Below are 19,615 nucleotides of genomic sequence, written 5' to 3' on the forward strand. Positions count from 1 at the left end.
TCTCCAGGAGGGTGAGTGCTTGGGCAACAAAGATCGTGTGAGGAAACATCTTTGTAAAGGTCCGATCCTCAGAGTTTTCATAGTCAGGACGTCTGGAAAGGGCATCAGCAATTATGTTTTGTGATCCAGGGACATGATGGATGTGGAAATACAAAACCAAAAGGGAGGTAGAACTGCTACTACCAAGGTTCGTACCCAAATTTTGTCAATAAATGGAACAAAAAATGTAATTAGAATTGGGGAACCTGGTATCTTGGTATTATTGGATTAAATCCCTGAATTCGTAACCCATAAAGTTGTCCAGAAAGAAAAAGGGGAAAAGAAAAGAAAAACATTTCACACACATCAAAGGCTGTGGATATACATAGTTTGTATTGAGTTTAGTACACATCAAAAAAATAAATTTATAAATAACATACATATGGCGGAATTCCATAATCTAGACAAAAAGAGCTGGTGAAATCAAAAAATTAATAATTAAAATCCTCTTAAGTACATAAATAAATTGGAAGTACAAAACATAACCCATACGAGCTCTTCAGTGCTTACTAAATTGAAAGTACAAAAACATAACCCGTGAGTGAAAGATACACAAATAACTTTAAGTGTAAAGCATAACCCATGTGTGACACATGTGGAAATCTTATGGACCTGTAACCATCTAGGTCCTAGAGTAGCTTATATTTAAAAGAACATCTCATCTTGCAGGTGCCAACGTGACAGGGGGAACGTGGCCAGGTTTCGATGTGGAGTACTGGCCTACCAACATGTGATTGGTGATTGAAGGACCCCAAAAGAGTTTATTGGTTTGTACACCCCCCTTGCACATAATGCACGTTTCGGCGGAAAGATTATCCAACTTGAAAATGCATCAGAGGGATAAGTATTTCTTTACAAGAACCGCCTTCCTCAGGGCAAGTAGGTGGCCCCTGTAGCAAGAAAATCAAAACAAGAGAGAAAAAAATAAATAAATAATAAGTAAGAAATTCTTATTTATCGGAACCTTAATTCTTTCTGGACAGACCTGGGTTAGTTAGTACCCACAAATATATTGTGTCAAAGATGCCGAGTTAACGGTTTTATCAAAAAGACTTGATTAGTTGAAGGGCAGAATGGAACAGAAAGCAGGGGTGGAAATGAATACCACTGTGATTTGTAAGTGGTGGTGGAAAAGCATGCCTAACTCGCCACTGGAACCTGGTAATGGATCTCGCTGTGGGGCAGGCTCCCCGGACAGGCTGGACCAGTCAGTCTGCACTATTTGTTGCTTGCTACGAAAATATGTGGCTGGACCCAGTCCACAAAATTGGGTTGCATAAGACCACACCTGTTCTATAAAAAAGGCAAAAATGTATAAATTGAAATTGACATTGTGGAACTGTGCGCTATATTGTTCAGCAATGGGGTGCAATAAAGGCAAAATTAGTAGTACGGGATACATTTAAGAGCATGCACCCACCCGGACTATGTAAAGAACTGGTGGAGAATATTAAAAGTGCCCGTATTTCCCGTGGGGGGTGTGTGTAACCCACATGCGGACAACAAGGTACCTGGGCTGGGTATGGCTAGCTTCCTGGATTGTGGAGTCGGTAACTGGACTCGGCGGGCGAGGCGGGACTTCACTCGTACTGTTAACACTCCAGGAGTAGGGCTCTGGCAGCTGAAAGGCTGGTGTCAGGCTTGTCCTGTTTGTGCGGGAGAGAGTGAAGGAGACGGGACCCTTAATAGCCGGTATTGATTCTGACTGCTAATAAGGTTGTAGCTAAGCACAAGCTACGAATATTACCTGGGGAGTAACTCGTGGCACGTCTAAAATAGTACCGTCTGGACGCTAGTTGCACAAAGAACTTGGCGTTGCTGGTGTGTGCTCTTAGGCGCACGTTTGTGTTTGGTCTGACGCGCTGCTGCAGGCTGAAAGCGTCTGCATCACCGGCGTCTGTGGACATTAGAGGGGTGTGTGTATCTGAGGGCCAATGGGAGCGCGGGATGCGTTGTGACCTAATTGGTTGCCGCACCAGGAATGCAGAACCGACTCAATATGATCAGCTGAACCACCGGGGACGGAGTCACCTGTGCAAGCCGGTACTCAGTGCACTGGCGGAAAGAAACTGGAAAGGTAAGATGCGAGGATCACTATTGTGGCACAGAGCATTGGATCTCTGTGTTCCCATGGAGACGTCCTGTGAAGTTACAGTGCGTCAGAGAGGGATATTGTGAAAGAAATGGCGATTGGGCACCCGATCAGACGTCGCAAAAAAGATTGGGTCTGTGAGTGGGTGTGCGGCAGCTATCCAACCCGGGCAGAACTAGGAACCACCTGATTGGAAACAGTGCCGTGCTGCCAGAGTTTGAGTGCTGCATTTGTCTGCACTATATTCTTAGATGTCTGGCAGTTCTGGTCAGCGTTGCATTGCCCGGACGAGGTCCTAGTAATGAGATATAACTCAGAGAGATATTGTGAGTGAATTGTAGCACACCTGTGTGTACTGGAAGTACATAGATGGGCTCCTTGCTCAACATGGGCAGCATATTTGTCAACCAAGTAGCCTCATAATGGGACTAGGTCATATTCAAAGCAGAATGGGAGCCCGCCATAGAGATACAACAGAGGGATAAATCGGACATGTTCTTAGACGTATGGAGATAAGTGCATGTTCTCCATAGGGAATTGAGCGTCTAGAGGTACAGGGGGAACACATTTCTCCCATTAGTATGGGAAGATTTGTTGTTCGTTAAGACCCTGTTCTACCGAGTCCAATCTGTGTATCCACCTACATTCTAGGTCCAGAAGTCGTCCTTGAATGTTAGGACCGTTTCGCACTCTTTCAAGAACCCACCATTTCATATCTTGTGTGGTGTGTTTTTTGTCCATATAGTGTTGTACCAAGGGGGATGTAAGATTTTTGCACCTGATCCGTGACCGATGCTCGGAGATCCATGTGCCAATGTTGCGCATGGTTTGCCCAACATACCGTAGCTTGCAGGGGAATTCTATGCAGTAGACCACTTGGTTTGTTTTGCAATTAGATATATCATTAAGAATCCAAGTTTTTGTCCCACTTGGAATTGCTGTATTTTGGACGTGAATTGACAGACCGAACAGGACCCACATGGATAATGTCCATTTAATGGTCTTAAGTTCCACAGATTGCTTTGCGGTGCCTTCTTCATGTACATAGAGTGCACTAAGTGCTCTCTGATGTTCCGTGCTCTTTTGTACGCAAATCGAGGTTTTTGTTGGTCAGGGAGGCATAGTCTGGCAATAGGCCAGTACTTATGCACAATTTGTTTAATCTGGAAGGCATGCTGACCATGGGTGATCACACATGTAATTTGATCTTGAGGTTCCTCTCGAGTTTTGGGGGTGAGAAGGGAATCACGGCATGTAAATCGTGCCCTCTTCAAGGATCTGGACACCAACTTCCTAGGATACCCTCTTTCGTGTAGTCTATTGCTTAGTAAGTCGGCGTCATGGTAGAAGTTCTCCAGGGATGTACAATTTCTGCTTAACCGCAAGAATTGCTCGTATGGTAGATTATCTTTGATGTGTTTAGGGTGATCACTCTGGAAATGTAGCAGGATATTTCGATCAGTTGGTTTGCGAAATGTGTTGCAGACTAATTTACCCTGATTGTGACCAATCGTCAGATCCAGAAAATGTATTGTGGTATTGCTATGTTCCATTGTAAATTGTATGTCTGTACTACAAGTGTTCAGCCAGACAAAAAAGTTTTGTAATGTGTCCTCTGATCCACCCATAGACAAATGACATCATCGATGTATCTACGCCATTGTTTGATATTGTCTCTCCACAAGTTGATGGGATTGAAAATGAAATTCTGTTCAAATTTGGCCATGAATAAGATTGCCAAACTTGGGGCAAATGCCGCCCCCATGGCAGTTCCCTTAATTTGCAGGTAGAACTGTTTATCAAATTCAAAAAAATTCTTGCAGAGGGCAAGTGTCATTATTTCAATGATAAATTCAGGTGGAGCTTTGGTCCCTCTGTTGTTTTCAATGAGATATTCATATGCGCAATAAATAGCGGCTTATTGAGGGATACTCGTATATAGTGACTTGATATCTAGAGTCACTAATAGATGTTTTTGGGGGTCGAAGTCTAAGTTTTCGAACATCTTGTGTGCATCGTATCTGTAATGTAAGATTCCGTGGTATACTGATCGGTTTGAGGAAATAGTCCACAAACTTACATAGTGGTTCTAAAATAGACCCACACCCTGACACAATAGGTCTGCCGGGGGGATTGGTAGAATGTTTGTGGATCTTAGGTAACGCCTATAGGCAGGGGGTTCCGCCTCCTGTGGTAACAAGGAAATCAGATTCTTTTTCTGTAATCCAATCTCTTTCCAGAGCAAACGAGACCATGGCAGCAATTTTAGTAGTCGGGTCCTTCGTTGGGTCTTTTTTAAAAGTTCATAGCTTTGTGTGTCATTAAGAAGGTCCATGACCATGCAAAAGTAATGTTCGGAGTTCATTATAACAATTCCGCCACCTTTGTCAGCGGGTTTTATAACTAGGTCAGATTTTTTCGATAGTTCAGACAGAGCTTCTCTTTCTGCTCGTGTGATGTTTTGTTGTCTGTTAATATGTTTTGGATATGGGACTGGTACTGGGCAAAGAAGAAGGCCCAACGGGCCTGACGACTGTTCCTACACTCAAAGATTGTAGAACTTGAAGATTTCGATGGTCTGTACGGACCTGGACTGGATGCCTAGCTCCCAGGAGTAGATGTCGCCATTCTGTGAAGGCTTGGCGGATAGCTAGCAGTTCCTTTTCCAAGACGGAATAATGAGTCTCACTGGGCGTCAGGGTTCGTGAAAGGTAAGCAATGGGGTGCCCCAATTTGTCCTCAAATTCCTGTTTTAGTACTGCTCCTATGGCGTAATTGGATGCATCCGTCTCCACTAGGAATGGCCGGTTAATATCGGGTTGAGCCAGGATGGGGGCTTGAGTAAACTCTGTCTTTAATCGTTGGAATGCCTTGTCTTGATCTGTAGACCAGAGAAATGGAGCATCTTTCTTCAAGAGAGCAATGACCGGTTGAACAATTTCAGAGAAGGACGGCATGAACTTTCGGTAAAAATTGGCAAGTCCCAGGAAAGATTGAATATGTTTCATGGATGTGGGAGCCGGCCAAGATAGTATGGCCTTTACCTTTTGAAGGATCCATTCCAATTCCTTCTGGACTAAGGACAAATCCTAAGTAATGAACAGAAGTGACGTGAAACGGGCATTTCTCGGGTTTAGCTAGGAGTTTGTGTTCACGTAATCGTTGTAAGACTGCCTTAACATGCTCTTCATGCCTTAGAAGGTCCTTGGAGTAGATCAAGATGTCATCCAGGTAGACGATAACGAAGAGGAACAGCATGTCCGAGAACACCCTATCCATGAAACGTTGAAAAACTGCTGAGGCATTAGCAAGTCCAAAGGGCATGACCAGATATTCAAAATGGCCGAAGGGAGTTCTAAAGGCTGTTTTCCATTCGTCACCTTCCTTTATACGAATGAGATGTAAGCTCCCCTTAGGTCTAATTGTGTGAAGATTACTGCACCTCTGACTGCTTCCAGGATATCCGAGATGAGGGGTAGAGGATAACGGTCCTTGAGAGTGCACTGATTTAGACCACGGTAGTCCAGACATGGTCTGAGTTCTTTGATATCTTTCTTTGGGATGAAGAACAATGAAGCACCCGCTGGAGATTTGGATGGGCGTATGGTGCCATTTTCCAGGTTCGTATCCAGGTGATCTCGGAGAGCCTTCTTTTCAGGTTCAGGTAATATAAACATTCTGCCGAAAGGAATCACAGCTGTGGGTTCAGTATCGATGGCACAATCCTCTGGCCTGTGAGGAGGGAGAGCTTGGACTATCGCGGTCGGAAAAACATCAGAAAAGGCTTGGTAGGCCCTGGGAATCTTGATGATGTTAGAAACGGTGACTGGACTTTGTTGGTTCTCTTGAAAGTCTCTAGAAGGCTTTGGTAAGGTATCCAGGGATAGACAGTGAGCCATACAATATTCAGATCCAAGAAACAGTGAGCCGGCTGCCCAGTTGATGTAAGGATTGTGCCTCTGCAGCCAGGGCATTCCAAGAACCATCGGATAATGGGCTGATTTAATGAGGTCAAATTTGATTCTCTCTTGATGGTGATTAATAGAAAGTAGAATCTCTTTAGTCTGAAGGGTAATGGGTCCTGAGGAAAGAGGCCTTCCATCAATTGCCTCTACTGGTTGCATTGTAACTCGGCTTTCATGTGGAATGTTATGAGCAGTGACCCAATCTTGACCTAGAAATACGCCCATAGCTCCAGTCAACTAATGCCAGGATGGGGTAGGATTCTGTCTTGGAAGGCGATAGTAGGGCCTGAAGAACCACAAGGTTATTTTGTCCAGGAGAGTTCAAGGATGGAATTGATGTGAAGCAAACATCTCTCTCACTGTGCTCCATCTAGGACGCCGTGGAAGAGCAATGGGACATTCTCTCACAAGATGTTTATCGGAGGCGCAATACATGCATAGACCAGTATGGATTCGTCGCATCCTTTCCTGAGGGGTAATGGGTCCACGAAAGGCTCCTAGTTGCATAGGTTCTGGGTCCGGGGTAGAAGGAAGAGTAGACTCTGCTCTAGGGGCATGTTTCGTGATGGTCTTTTGGATGCTTGCCTCAGACTTCCTCTTCTCTGCTCTTCTTTCTTGGATTCGGAAATCTATCTGTAAGGATAGATCCATAAGAGCCTGGAAGGAGCTTGTGCGGGCCTCCCTAGCAAGCTCATCTTTTATTTCTTCGTTCAGCCCCCTTCGGAAGAGTGTAAAACTAGCTCCTGGAGACCAGTCTGCTTCTTTCACAAGTTGTTTGAAACAAGTAATATAGATGAGCATATCATGGGACCCTTGTTGAAACTCAAGTAGTCTCTCTTGAGCACTATACACCTCCTTAAGGGCTCTCACAAAGCCATCATAGTCATCCAGGAGAGCGTCGCTTGTATTGACTAGGGGGGGTTGCCCAAGTCAATGCATTTCCAGTGAGGTGTGAGATCATAAAACCCACCTTTGCTCTAGGAGTGGAGAAGTAGTAGGGCTTGAAAGTAATGTGAACTAAACACGAATCAAGGAAGGCGCGGAGAGTCTTGGAAGAACCGTCATACTTGTCCACTATTCCACCCAATATTACATTTTCTTTGGTTGCGGAATCACGTGATAGAACTAGCTGCTTTAATGCTGCGTTATCTGCCATGAGGTTCTGTACCTCCGTTGTTAATTCCTGCATGCCTCGCATGAGGTCTTGAACGGCGGCTTCCATCTCTGAATCTGTATCGTTTTTAAGGCGTCTCAATCTGTCACAAGTCTCTCCCCTTCTCACCTGTTTCTGTTGTGTACTTGCAACCTTCTGGGATTTCTTCTTCTTTACGGTCCAGGATTTGTATAGACCCGAACGCCGATCTTCGGCGTCCAGCGTGAGAGTAGCAGTTCAGTTTCCGGGAGCGTTCCAAAAGTCCAGGTTAATTCCAGGAAGTAATTAAGGTACGCTCGGAGGCACGGAGGACCGTGAATCGAGCGCGGAAGGTTTTCCAGGAGATTTGGGAGGAAAAGGAACAGGAGGGAATTCAAGGGACTGGGGACAAGGAATCAAGCGAGAGCCCCGATCGAACTCCGGCTAAGCACGTCCGACTACAGGTAGTGGTAGCGTTGAGACACGCAGAGCTGCAGGGGCGTGTCTCTTTTGTAGGATGAGCAGCGTGGAATGCATAGACTGATCCGGAGCATTCTGTTCCGGGCGGCCATGTTGGAAGGATAACTGCATGCAATCCCCTGCGAGTCGGGGACCAGGAGGTCCAGAAAGGACGTAGACGACGGTTCATGACATGAGGACCCCGAGGACCTTCAACCTAGAGGGTACACATTAACCTGTCGCCAGTGATCCTGAAGGCTAGTATGCATACACTATACATTTTGGAATGTTCGGATGGGCAGGAATCTTCTAAGGTACATACGTAAGTGAACGTTGAAGTATGAGGTTGAGGGATGCTTGAAGGCTACCCAGGAATGGAGCAGGGGGGGAGTTGCCAGCATAAATTGTCCAAACTGAAGTTGAATATAGATAACATCAACTACGCAAACCACAAGAGGACCTTAAAGAGAACCTGGTAAAGCAAAGTCTTTAGAGAACGACTGGTGAATGTTATTGCCCAATGGGCAATAGGACTGAAAATTCCATTATGCTTATATAAATACATCAGAGGATAAAAACTCACAGGTTGTAAATGAGGGAAGCTTCATTCATGTCTAGTATAACTGTGATGAAATATTTGGAATTAAAAGCCACTAATGAAACTTTCAGCCAGTTGGACAACCTTCCTTAATAGAGAAAACACATTTGAAGAAAAACAGACAAGTCATAATCTTCCAAGGCTGTGACCGCTTTTCCAAACATGTCTTGAAAGTAATTCACATAGAGATGATGCCTAATAGAAAATATCTTTCAAGTGAATTAATAGACAGGACTTCACCAGTTAAGGTTGAGACTACAGCCCCATGAATACAAAGTGAACGTATGATTCTTTTACTACCCTTTGAGCACTTTTCGAGTACTTGTCCTTTATTTGACCCGCTGAGTTCAAAATGCAGAATTCTTGTTACAAAGTAATTTTTTTAAATTTACAAAAAAACAAACTTTTTATTACACGGATAAATCTTTCCTTCCCTTGCAAAACGTCATATTGTTGTTTAGAGTGTCTAGCCAAAACCTCGTCAGATTTCTGGCAGTAAGGAGTCCATATAGTTTATCACTGCGCACTTCAACTGTGTATTTGTTGCATTGATTAGATAACTCCACCAATCTTCTAAGTTGTTATCTATTGGAACGTAGCTTGCAAGATGTAACATCCTTTGGGCAATAATAGCTGGGCATTCGATTATCAGATGTTTAGCTGATTCCACTGCATTATTGCAGTGTCTGCATTGATTATTAGTAGTGTCCGGGTCACGCTTCATCATGAGAACTGCTTTGGTCTTATAGAGGTTGAAGGGCAGTCTCATAAATTGATTGCGATGGTACCGTGAGGGAAATTTACATAGATACTTCGGAGTTTTGTCTAGACCATGCATCGAAGAGCCCAGATCTTGAATAGATGTCAACTTTTTTCGTTTCTCATCATTCTGGATCCAATTCCAGCATCTCAATTTAATTTTGGCTCTTTGCAGCATTTTTATAACAAGCTCTTCCGTCAGGTCCGCCGATAGCATGATCGCAAGAAGTTTTTGTTCCCACAAGCTTATTAGATCCAACGAGTTGGTTCTAGAGCTCTTTTGTAAAATTTCATAAGGGCCAACTGTTGGAACCATTCTCATTTTACGCCATGCAGAAATGTACTTCCATAGCACTGTGCCATATAATTAATCTATACCCAATTCATAACGGATCACTGTTATTGGGAGATTCTGTGGTAAGAGTAGCACTTTTCGCCAAAGTTTTCCCCCTAACTTGCACCAGATGTCGGCAGGTATGTTCCATCCACCTTCACTGCCAAACGATATGGCTGGTACAACTTTTTGTAAGTAGAAGGAGAGTAATGGCTTTAGCGTAAATTTGCCGTATGCCGCATGAAGTTTCATTCATTGCAAGGCGAACATTGTTATCCGCATTAACAGCTCTTGCGTCCAGTTCCATTCCCGTATTGAGATGTTAAATTGCACGCCTAGTTAGCGAATACAATGTGTGGCATTTAATTTCTCATTGTTTAAGTACCATCTGAAATCTTTTTTCCTTCGAAGACATCCACTGATAATTGACATGATCTGTGATTTCTTTGTGTTTATTAATAGATCATTGTTGTTGCAGTACTTTTGAAATGCGTCTAGTAATCGTTGCAGCCCAATTTGCGTGGTGTCCAACAGGACAATGTCGTCAGCATTTGTAACCCAAGAAACATGGTGGTTATTTATCTTTGGGGGAAATATCCTTGGCTCCATGCCTCTCTGTAGTCACTGGTTAGTACCCCCATTGCAACTCTTCTTTGGCCCTTTCCCCATATAAAACTACTTAGCAGCGAGTTGAGCTCTTAGAAGAAGGTCTTTGGTATGAGATAGGGCATATTTATAAAGTGATACAGTAGGCGGGGGAGTGCTATCATTTTCACCAGGTAGATTCTGCCCATTACTGAGAAGGGCAGCTTATCCCAGAATTCGGTATCCCCTCCCTTATGACACCTTTTTCTCATCCTACCCTGTAGGATATCTAGAAATCCACTCCCCCTTTCTTGACACGAACACTTTCTCACAGACCGATTACCATGAAAAACAACGGACTAACATCACAGCGTATACCTCACATGTCCCAACACAATGGTCAGGCAGAGTCAGGCCTTCCTATCCCCATAGGGATAAATGGTGGAGCATGAAAGCACACTCTGAGCAAGGCCAAACGCACGAGGAAGCAGCTATTCCAAGACGGCAGTTCAAACAGAGGAGAAAGGCATCGAGACCTGAAAGGACGACGGGGAGGGAATTGCCCTTGCCCTTATCAACCCAGACCCGCGTAGCCTCTGAGAAGGGAAACGTAAGACCGGGAATTGAAGCTGGCGAATAGTGCGAAGGATGTCAGCAGTACATGGGACCCTCCCGCACTGATAGCCAGGGCAGGGAGAAGCGGTTGCCATCGTCGTACCGTCCTTGACTCCAGGGGTAGGCGACGCCAAAAGAGTTTGGCACAGTCGGTGAGTCGGAAAGAGCTGATAATAGGTCAGACCGTGTTGGGCTCAGGGTTGGGAAGAGCAACATTATATGAAGAAAGACTATTGGACAAAGGTCCTTTGTAAGCCAAATTGATATCAGAGCTAGAGTGGTCTGGTGCCACGTGGGTGCTCATTAGAAGGACTCTGACTAGTATCCTGCTCCTGAACAAGGAGAATGTATTAAACAGGGCAATCAAAGTGGTCCTGCAGCAGGTTATGTTGAATCCCGTGCACAGTCGAAAGTCTTCGGTTGTTGTAGAAACTACAAGTACCAAAAGGCCCTAGGGAGGCCAGTGTGAGGTGTCAAAGTGGTCATACGAGGGTCAACCCAAACCCCTTGTCGGTTTAAGGTATTTGGCACTTTGTGGAGGCAAATGTGAACCCGGCTGAGGGACACCAAGAGAAAGCCAAACAAAGTGAACTATGTAAATGGGGCAAGTGTGAACACACCTGAGGGATGCCTACACATTAGGGTAAACGGTAACCCATCTGAGAACATTGTGTTGATAAAACTGTGTGAAGCCTGACTGGAGGCTAAAGGGAAAGCCTGACTGGGGGCTGAGACCCGGACTTGGGTAAGGGAAGAACCTAAGGGGTATTGCATGACTTTCTTTTGAACTGTGTGAAAATGGCAGGGTGAACCCGATGGAGGGATGACGGGGGAAAGCCAAGGGAAGTGAATCCCGCATTGCGAAAATTTAAGTAAACTGTCCATTTCAGCAAATGTGAACCTGACTGACGTGAAGATTAGCAGAAGGAACTTTTCTTTAGTTGTTAATGGCATATCAGGCCCTCTGAAGCAAGAGACTTTACATGAAAGAGGCTTGGACACAGAAGGTCTTGATATTGAGAAAAGGAACTGTAGCCTTGTGCCAGAGAAGCCCAGGAGTGTTCTGTGCACAAGAGTACTGCCTTGTCCCGTGCAAAAAATGTGGGGAAGGTAGACCCTGGCAATAACATCCTGACTTATCATTTTGTGAGCACTTCTTTCTGTTCTTGTGAACTTTATCCCACAATATTGTTTGTAGAAAAGTGGTAAGGATTGGTAATATGTTTTTTAGTATAGGCGGTTTTTATTTGACTAGAGTCCACTTGGACTGTATTATTATTATTTGATGGTCGTAGCTTGCTCCCATCTTAGACATAGGTTTAGATTAGGCTTTTATCTCACCCATTTCTACAGTTTAATAAAGACCCTTGAACTGTGATCCCTTGTGTCTTTCTTACTTTGACACCGTGCCTTCCTTACAGTATGTTCTTTCTTGTTCTTCGGTAGGATTGAGTTCACTCTTTCCTTTTTTGTAACTATATGTAGGGTTACAGTGTAAATTAAGATTGGTTTGAAATGTGCCCAATTGCACTGGGACAAGCCGTTTAATTTGTATGGGTCAGCAGCGTGGCTAATAACCTATCGAGAACCTAAAACATAGAGCGGAAATAGTGTATAGTTGCTATCGGCTCAACGCGCTTTTGCAGTCAACTGCCGTAAGTCAACTGGTGTCCTGTTCGGATGCACCTTAGAGCGGTCCGCATGCTTATGGCATTGAAAACCTATGCAGCGTCATTGACTGAGACAATGGGCATTCCATAGCTAAGCAACGTAATTTGAACGGGACACCGGCAGACTAACAGCATTTCCAATACTTGCAACACCGTAGGTGGGGCTACAGAGCATAATTTACAGCAAAGCGGCTGTAAGGAGATTGATAAATTATCAAGCACCGGTCTGTTTGAAAACAGGAGGTATAGCCTTGAAAAAGACAAGTAGTCGAAAACATGTGTTGGCTGTTTCAACAAAGAAATAAAGAATTAAATACGACACCACATTAAGTGTTGATACATAATTGATTGTAATACCAAGGGCAAAAACGTGTTGAGCTGATAACTATACACTATATATAGGGTTATGTCTGTCTTTTCAAGTGGACATGGGTTCATTCTGTTATTACTTCATTGGTTTCAGTTAATGGGTTTAGGTTCAGTTCAATCTTTACCATCGGTGGGTTTCTATTCATGTGTGTACACTTGCAGTTCTGTAGTTATTGTAGTTTGGTTCTCTTTTTACCCTTGGTTTGTTTGATCCCAGGATGTGATCACTGCTTCCGTAGGGGGAGCCCCTTCCTATGAGGCCAGGGAGGTGAGGCCGCTATCACCGGGGAGATCTCATGGGAGTGGAAACTCCCTACACCCACCTCTCCTTCACACCCACTCTCTTCACCCCTACCCTCCTATCCTATACACTTCTGTAGTATGCAAGAAGTTGGAAGGACTGAGACGAGGAAGAATAGGGATGAATACAATGGAGATCTGAACCAAGATACTGTGAACAGGAAGAGGCGTTGAGCCGCACAAATTACTCAGGGGAATCTATCTGAACAGTCTAGTCTTCAGTCACAGAGCTAACTGGTTAGTAGCATAAAGACTGACAACAGACTTACCCGATTGTCAGACACTTCAGAGAGGAACCGTGAGAGGGACAGAGGCTTCCAGAGATGGCTGGCAAGGGCAGACCCAGGGGCGCAGATGCTGAAGGGGCGGTCTCCGCCGGAACTGCCAAACAAACCGAGAGGCTGGCTGTGGGAAGTGCGAGCCTTGCAGCCCGACAGGAACACACAGTCTGACGAAGAGGGAGACGCTGAAGGGGTCTGGATCCGCAGAGTCGCTGCGGAAAGCAACAAGAACACCAGAGTACCGGCAAACCAGAAGAACACAGAGAAGCCTGCAACCAACCGGAGGGCTGCAGTCAAGACCCTGGAGGTAACTGAGTGACTGAGTCCGTGGTTGGGGGTTCCCACAGGGCGAAGGAAACCCTTGAAAAACATAACACATGAAAAGTGGAGGAAAGAAGAAAGCATCTACGCAATCCTAAAGGACAGTTTACCAAGATATGATAACAAGGGAAACAGGGTCTGGGACCCTCCTGAGAAAAAGACATATCAAGTGATAAGAATGCATACTCTTCTGCGTGGCAGTACTTGGTGGGAAGGTTACCCAGGACTGTCATACATGAGAAACCAAAAAGAGAACTGTGAGAGTAATATATATAACGACAGTACTTGGCAGGGGAGTTAACCAAGTCTGTATGTGAAATAATAGAGAAAACTGTGAGGGGGATACATGTGAAGACAGTACTTGGCAGGGTAGTAAACCAAGTCTGTATGTGACGTCAAGAACTGTGAGAACAATATAAAGGAACACAGGGCTTGGCAGGCGAGTGAACCAAGTCTGTATTTGAAACTAGGAGACCTGAGAAAGGAGGAAACCAGGCATGCCAACCAGGGTCTGGGACCCACCACAGCTTGGAGGAACCTCCAAACCAGTCATCCTCGTTGTGGTACTTAGTAAAAGAAAGCCATGTCTACCAACAAGGGTCAGGGACCCACCACGGTTTTGAGGAGCATCGAGGCCACGCTTCTTCCTCACGGTACTTGGTCAAAGGAAGCCACATCTGCCAACCAGGGTCGGGGACCCACCACAATTTGGAGACATATCAAAACTCCTCTTCTTTGTCATAGTACCTGGTGAAAAAGAACCAGGCTTGCTAATCCAAGGGTCGCGGACCCCAGAGACAGAGAACAAGCCTGAGAAGGGCCAATTGGGGAAATGAGATATTTCACCACCAATTGGTGAATTGTCTTCCAAGCCTGAAGAACGCTGGGGAAGGGAGACATTCCCCCACCACTTAAGGAACTAATAAACTCAGAACTGTATTTTGTTCTAGGGGAGAGTCATTCCTCTGGGCCAGGAAGATCTCCTTTTTGTTTTAGTTTAACTTAGAGTATGAGGGACAGAGTTAGGATTCTGACATTGGACATTCAGACCTTTTGCTTTTGACATAATGATAGTGACATTATTATCTTAGTTGAGGCAGGGCAACCCCTCTTAGAGTTAGGGTAAGATGGGCTTTTCTTTTCATTTTCGTAATACAACAAAAGTTTATGCCAATCACAATGACCCCTCCATGTCAGAGGCTTACTACTGCACCCTTAAATTTGTTGTGGGTGTTTTGTGCTTCTAACAAGTCATGTGGGTTTCTATAAAGTCTGGATTCTTTCTTGGGTAGTTTTTATTTCTTGTTCAAAAAGTGCTAGTTCTAAATAGGTGTGTGTTATCTCAGCAACATGTTGTTTACTGGATTGCTTGACAGTGCATTTGTGTGTTCACTATGACTGTTTTTGTGTTCGCTTATTTACATAAAACCTCTTGTTGGTTTCCTTTAAATTGTCATTATTTATTTTGCAGATGCTGGATGAAAACCATCACCTGATACAATGTATCATGGAATACCAGAGCAAAGGCAAAACAGCAGAATGCACTCAGTAAGTAGAGAAGCAAATCTAATCGAGCCTTTTGGAGTGTTTTTTCACCAAGAGATTTTCGTGTGATGGTAAAATCAGACTTGAACATAACACAGAGAATCTTTCAGAATGTGCAGGCCTTGACAAAGAGCCAGCTGTACTAGCAAACAGCCAGAGAAGAACAGTGCCACTGTTTTCTCCTAGACAGCAAGAAGGGAGTGCAATTTACAGGCAGTTTGTGAGCATCTTTTAGTTTTGATCATAACGATTGTCCAAAGTTAGGTTTGGCTACATTAACGTATCTGGTAAGGTTGCTCAGTGGCCTGAACATCAAGCTTCTGAGCAGAAGATTACTAATTTGAAATGTGCCAGAGCAGATTCAAGCAGTTGTTTCAAGATCAACAAAAGTGGTACTATTCAAATGTTATTTTAATAATTTATCAATGATATTTCAGACACATTGCATGAGATTTCGGACACTTGCAGAACTGTCTATTGTGTCTCTCATTCTACGAGTCACTTTTATTAAGAAACTCTGTGATTGGTTTGGAGCACAACTCATGTTGGCTCAGACACATACTGATGTCATTCCTGTCCAGAAATTAGAATGGCTCTTCCTGTCATAGACAACTTAACAAGGCGCAATTGGTGACCATTAGGTCACATCCGAGAGCCTGTATTGTAAGGGTACAGCTAAAGGCATCTTACATAACCTTACCAACATGTTTATCGGATTTAATTTGGGTCAAGTATTCTCCTGGAGAGTGACCAGTTTTTCTGGGAAGTGGTTGCCTTTCCTGCAGAAGTGGAGGATATGGCCTTTTACTATATAGGCCAGGCTCTGGTAATGCAGGCTACTCTTGTCCAAAACCAGTTCGTAGGTTGGCTGTACTACATACCTGAAAGGAATGTATAGGCGATCTCAGCAGCAGACTAGTTCCACAAGATAGGTGCTCCTAGAAAAATAATTTAGGATGTTTGGGGAACGTAGAAAGACATGCAGATTAGTTAGGGCAGGCAAAATACTAGACTTTTTTGAAAAAGCCATTTTGGTTCATTTTTATAAGAAGCCACCATGGGTCCCCCATATTTTATGCTGTATCCCTCCCATTTCTCTCCTTTCTTATGCTGATCCTTAAATCTGATGTACAGCTCAACTAAGGGCTTTCCCTGAGTCTCCCCACACACTTTATCCTTTCCACATCGACTTTCACCATCTTATGGGGACAGAATTATTTCTAGTGATAGTTTTTGATGTCCACAGTGTAACCACCTTAATTATGTTGGCTCTCTCAGCAGCTTTTTACACTGTCGACCATAACATCTAATTTCATTACATGGGGGAGCAGACATCACAGGGGTTTCACTGGACTGATTCTGTTATTTTCTATCTGACAGAACTTAATTTATTTCTGTTACTTTGCAATAATTTTCAGTTCAATAATTGTATCTTCTTGGCATCCTTAATTATATCATATCTGATCATTAAATGTTTCAATTCTCTTGTGGGTGCCGATACATTTGATGTATTAGGGCATTATTTATATTCTCACAGTCACCCTAAGTGCAATGGCGCTCTAGCCTTATTTGTGTGTTGTAATTGCTCCAAAACTGATTATTTCTGGGTGTCTTTCGCCTATTTCCTTGCGTTTCAGATTTCAGCAGCCATTATATTTAAAGTTATATTAATTGGAAATGTTTTCTCCCCCGTGGTCGGATTTCGTTGTTCAGCATTCCATGTCTGTAAGGTCTCCATCCTGAATGTAATCTCTGGGCAAATTTGTTGACCTTTCTCAATTCAGTGATTGGAGGCCATATACCCGAACCCCCTGCTACCTAATAGAGTAGGTAATAATAGGTTATAGGTTACATGATTTCTCTGTTCTCCGAGCAGTTAGGCTTGTCCAAAAAATGGCATATTGTGGCTATCTCCAGGTTATACAGACCTTGGATCACAGAGGAAAAGGAATAAGTGGAAGGCTAGAGAAGGAGAAAGAGGGTGAAGTTACCACAGACATAGGGAAGGGTGACGTAGAAAAGCAAAAAAGGTTTGTTTCGTGGTAATATCGGTTTGTGTGTGTGTCCACACTATTAACCACTAAGTGGACCATATATAGGGATAGGGAGAGGAATGTATATTCTGATGTGCACAAAATGAGACCGATTATCTATGTGAGGCTCTTTCAGAGAGCAATAGGACATTAATAACAATTTTGTGTTGGGTGCATTAGTGGCTAGCGGTGTGCTTAGACTGCGCAGTCCAAACTTGTGAAGGTTTTGACCAGGATTACCATTACATTTGACCCAAAAGGCAAACTCTAAAATAGTAATTCCGGGGCTGCCAAGCCTGTAGCCCGTCTAGTCAAGAATGGACTGTTTGAAAGGAAACTAAGAGGGTAAGATAGGAATCTGTTGATAAAAGCTTGACAATTATGCACATTTTATAGGGAGATGAGAAAATGACAATGACATTTATGACATACGTTCACTTCTTATTGTGTTGGTATTAAAAGAATTTCCAGGTGTACAATCTGCCCAAACGCCAGGCTGTGAGTCCGTTTTGGAGCACAATCACTTCTGCTTCATGCCTATTCTCTCGTCTATGGCTGGCTGAGGGGCCCTTCTGTGCTGATCATACGGTGCCCTGCTGGTCAGATATTTGGCTTTCAGCCTGAAAGCTTCCCTTCTAGCTCTTCCGTCGTGTGTGGTGACATTACTGTGGCATACAATGCTGTACAAGCAACAAATCATGTTGTAGCCATACAGTAACAGTCATGTAACACAAGGAGCTCATTGCACAGGAACCCTGAGTAGAGCAGCGACTGCATTCTCAGACAATATATATTCATTAAATAAATCAATTTCCCGCTCTTTCTGAGTGCCAGGTTTACTGTATCTCCAAATGTGCCCACATATTCATAGCAACCTGTCCAACCCTTTTGGTCTCCAACTACATTGACCTTTCACATAGTTATAGTATAGAAGGACTCCCATCTTGGCAGTCCGTAATAACTATTCAGGAGTTTGATAATGGCTTTCTGCAGCAAATCTCAAGTCCATCACGCAGCCAAGTACAGCATGTTTGTTAACCTGTTGCTGCAACCTCTAAACGGCTTCACAATAATAATCACATCATTGCAGGTTTAACTTAGCTAGTAGTTTGATACAGCTTCACAGTTGGGGTCTAAATGTTAACTGAATTCTCACTTCCTGAATTCAGACCTTCCTTTCAGTGTGCACACTACCATGGTGTCTGTTTCTCACATCTAGCAACACAACAGATAGCAAATCAGAATGGGACTGTGAGCCAGTTTCTGCACATTTTAAAGAATTGGATCAATGAACTACATTTTTCAGGACACCTTGTTAAAAGCATTTGCCACCTCACTCTTGCAGAGTACCCTATGCCAGTAGGAGGTGGAAAACCAGATCATAATGTAAACATTGAACACGGTTATCATTAGGTACCCTCTGTGACCATTCATAAGGTGTTGTCACTTTTTCCCAAAGGGGGAGCCCTTTTCAATGAGTCTAGGGTGGTGCGGGGCCTACCCAGTAGTCCCCCTAAGGGTGGTTTCATGCGGGTGGACCTCATGGGGCGGGACTCCTCCTCTGGGGACAAGGACGATCATGTGGGGTGCATTCCATTAAATATTGTCACTCCCCAAAATTCCCTAGCCTGCCCCATGGTCCAGAGCCATTTTATTGAAAGTAAACCTATGTACTGCTGTAATACAGGGGATGAAGCTAAAGCCAAAAGTACTACGACAAAGACGAGCACAGGAGACATGAAGGTCATTGTCTGTGCTAATACTGATAAGAGGGGGCCATGAGCAGGCATGAGGATTAAGTTATGATCAAGAACAAAGGACTTTTACAATCCGCCAGGGCGGGACTGGCAACATTGAATAAGTATGGACGACAGACTAACCAAGCTGTCAAACCCAGCTGGGAGAGGCAACAGGTGCGGAAACCAGCAGGAGTTTCAAACGCTGTGGGCAGAGCAGAGTCGGAGGAGAGCAAAGGACGCTGACTAGGCACAGAAGATTTTCTCTGTGGGTCCAGCTGGCGCACACCCGAACACGCAGCAGGAATGAAGAGCTGAGCAGCAGACCAGAGCGCTGAGCTGCCCAGTGCTGTGGAAAGCGAAGAGAGAAGCCCAGTGCGGAATAGAGAAGAACCCCAGTCCCAGGAAGTCCCAGTGGCATGCCGGAATCCCTCAGAAGGTAACAGGGGGTGTGAGAGACCTGGAGGGGACACTACGGTGGAAGATAGATGGTTTGGGTACCCTACACTGACATGCCCAGCATCCAAGCACAGCTCCCTCATTGCAGTGGCGATCATAATCCCACTGACCACCAGAGACGGGCCAGCGAACCCTAATCAGCATAAACCAAGCATCCCAGGAGAGCTTCCTTGTCGCAGTGGTGCCCATAAACCCACTGACCACCAGAGACGGGTTGGAGACCCCAACTATTGGAAACCCAACATCTGAGGAGAGCTTTCTCATCGCAGTGGCGACCTTAAGTCCACTGACCACCAGAGATGGGTTGGAGACCCCAACTATTG

The 19,615-nt window shown here is 44.3% G+C and overlaps 1 protein-coding gene across 3 annotated transcripts in view; it reads left to right on the plus strand.

Annotated features, from left to right (window-relative positions):
- The window catches only part of SS18L1 (SS18L1 subunit of BAF chromatin remodeling complex), a 405,815-nt gene that overhangs the window by 7,026 nt on the left and 379,174 nt on the right, over nucleotides 1-19,615 (plus strand). For all 3 annotated transcript variants that reach the window (XM_069650717.1, XM_069650716.1, XM_069650718.1), the window contains exon 2: nucleotides 14,991-15,067. In XM_069650717.1, coding sequence (XP_069506818.1) covers nucleotides 14,991-15,067 — 77 coding nt within the window. The remainder of the gene's footprint in view (nucleotides 1-14,990; nucleotides 15,068-19,615) is intronic.

The sequence above is a fragment of the Ambystoma mexicanum genome, chromosome 3p (genome assembly GCF_040938575.1).
Source record: "Ambystoma mexicanum isolate Mex_15411 chromosome 3p, UKY_AmexF1_1, whole genome shotgun sequence".
In the NCBI taxonomy this organism is placed as follows: Eukaryota; Metazoa; Chordata; class Amphibia; order Caudata; family Ambystomatidae; genus Ambystoma; species Ambystoma mexicanum.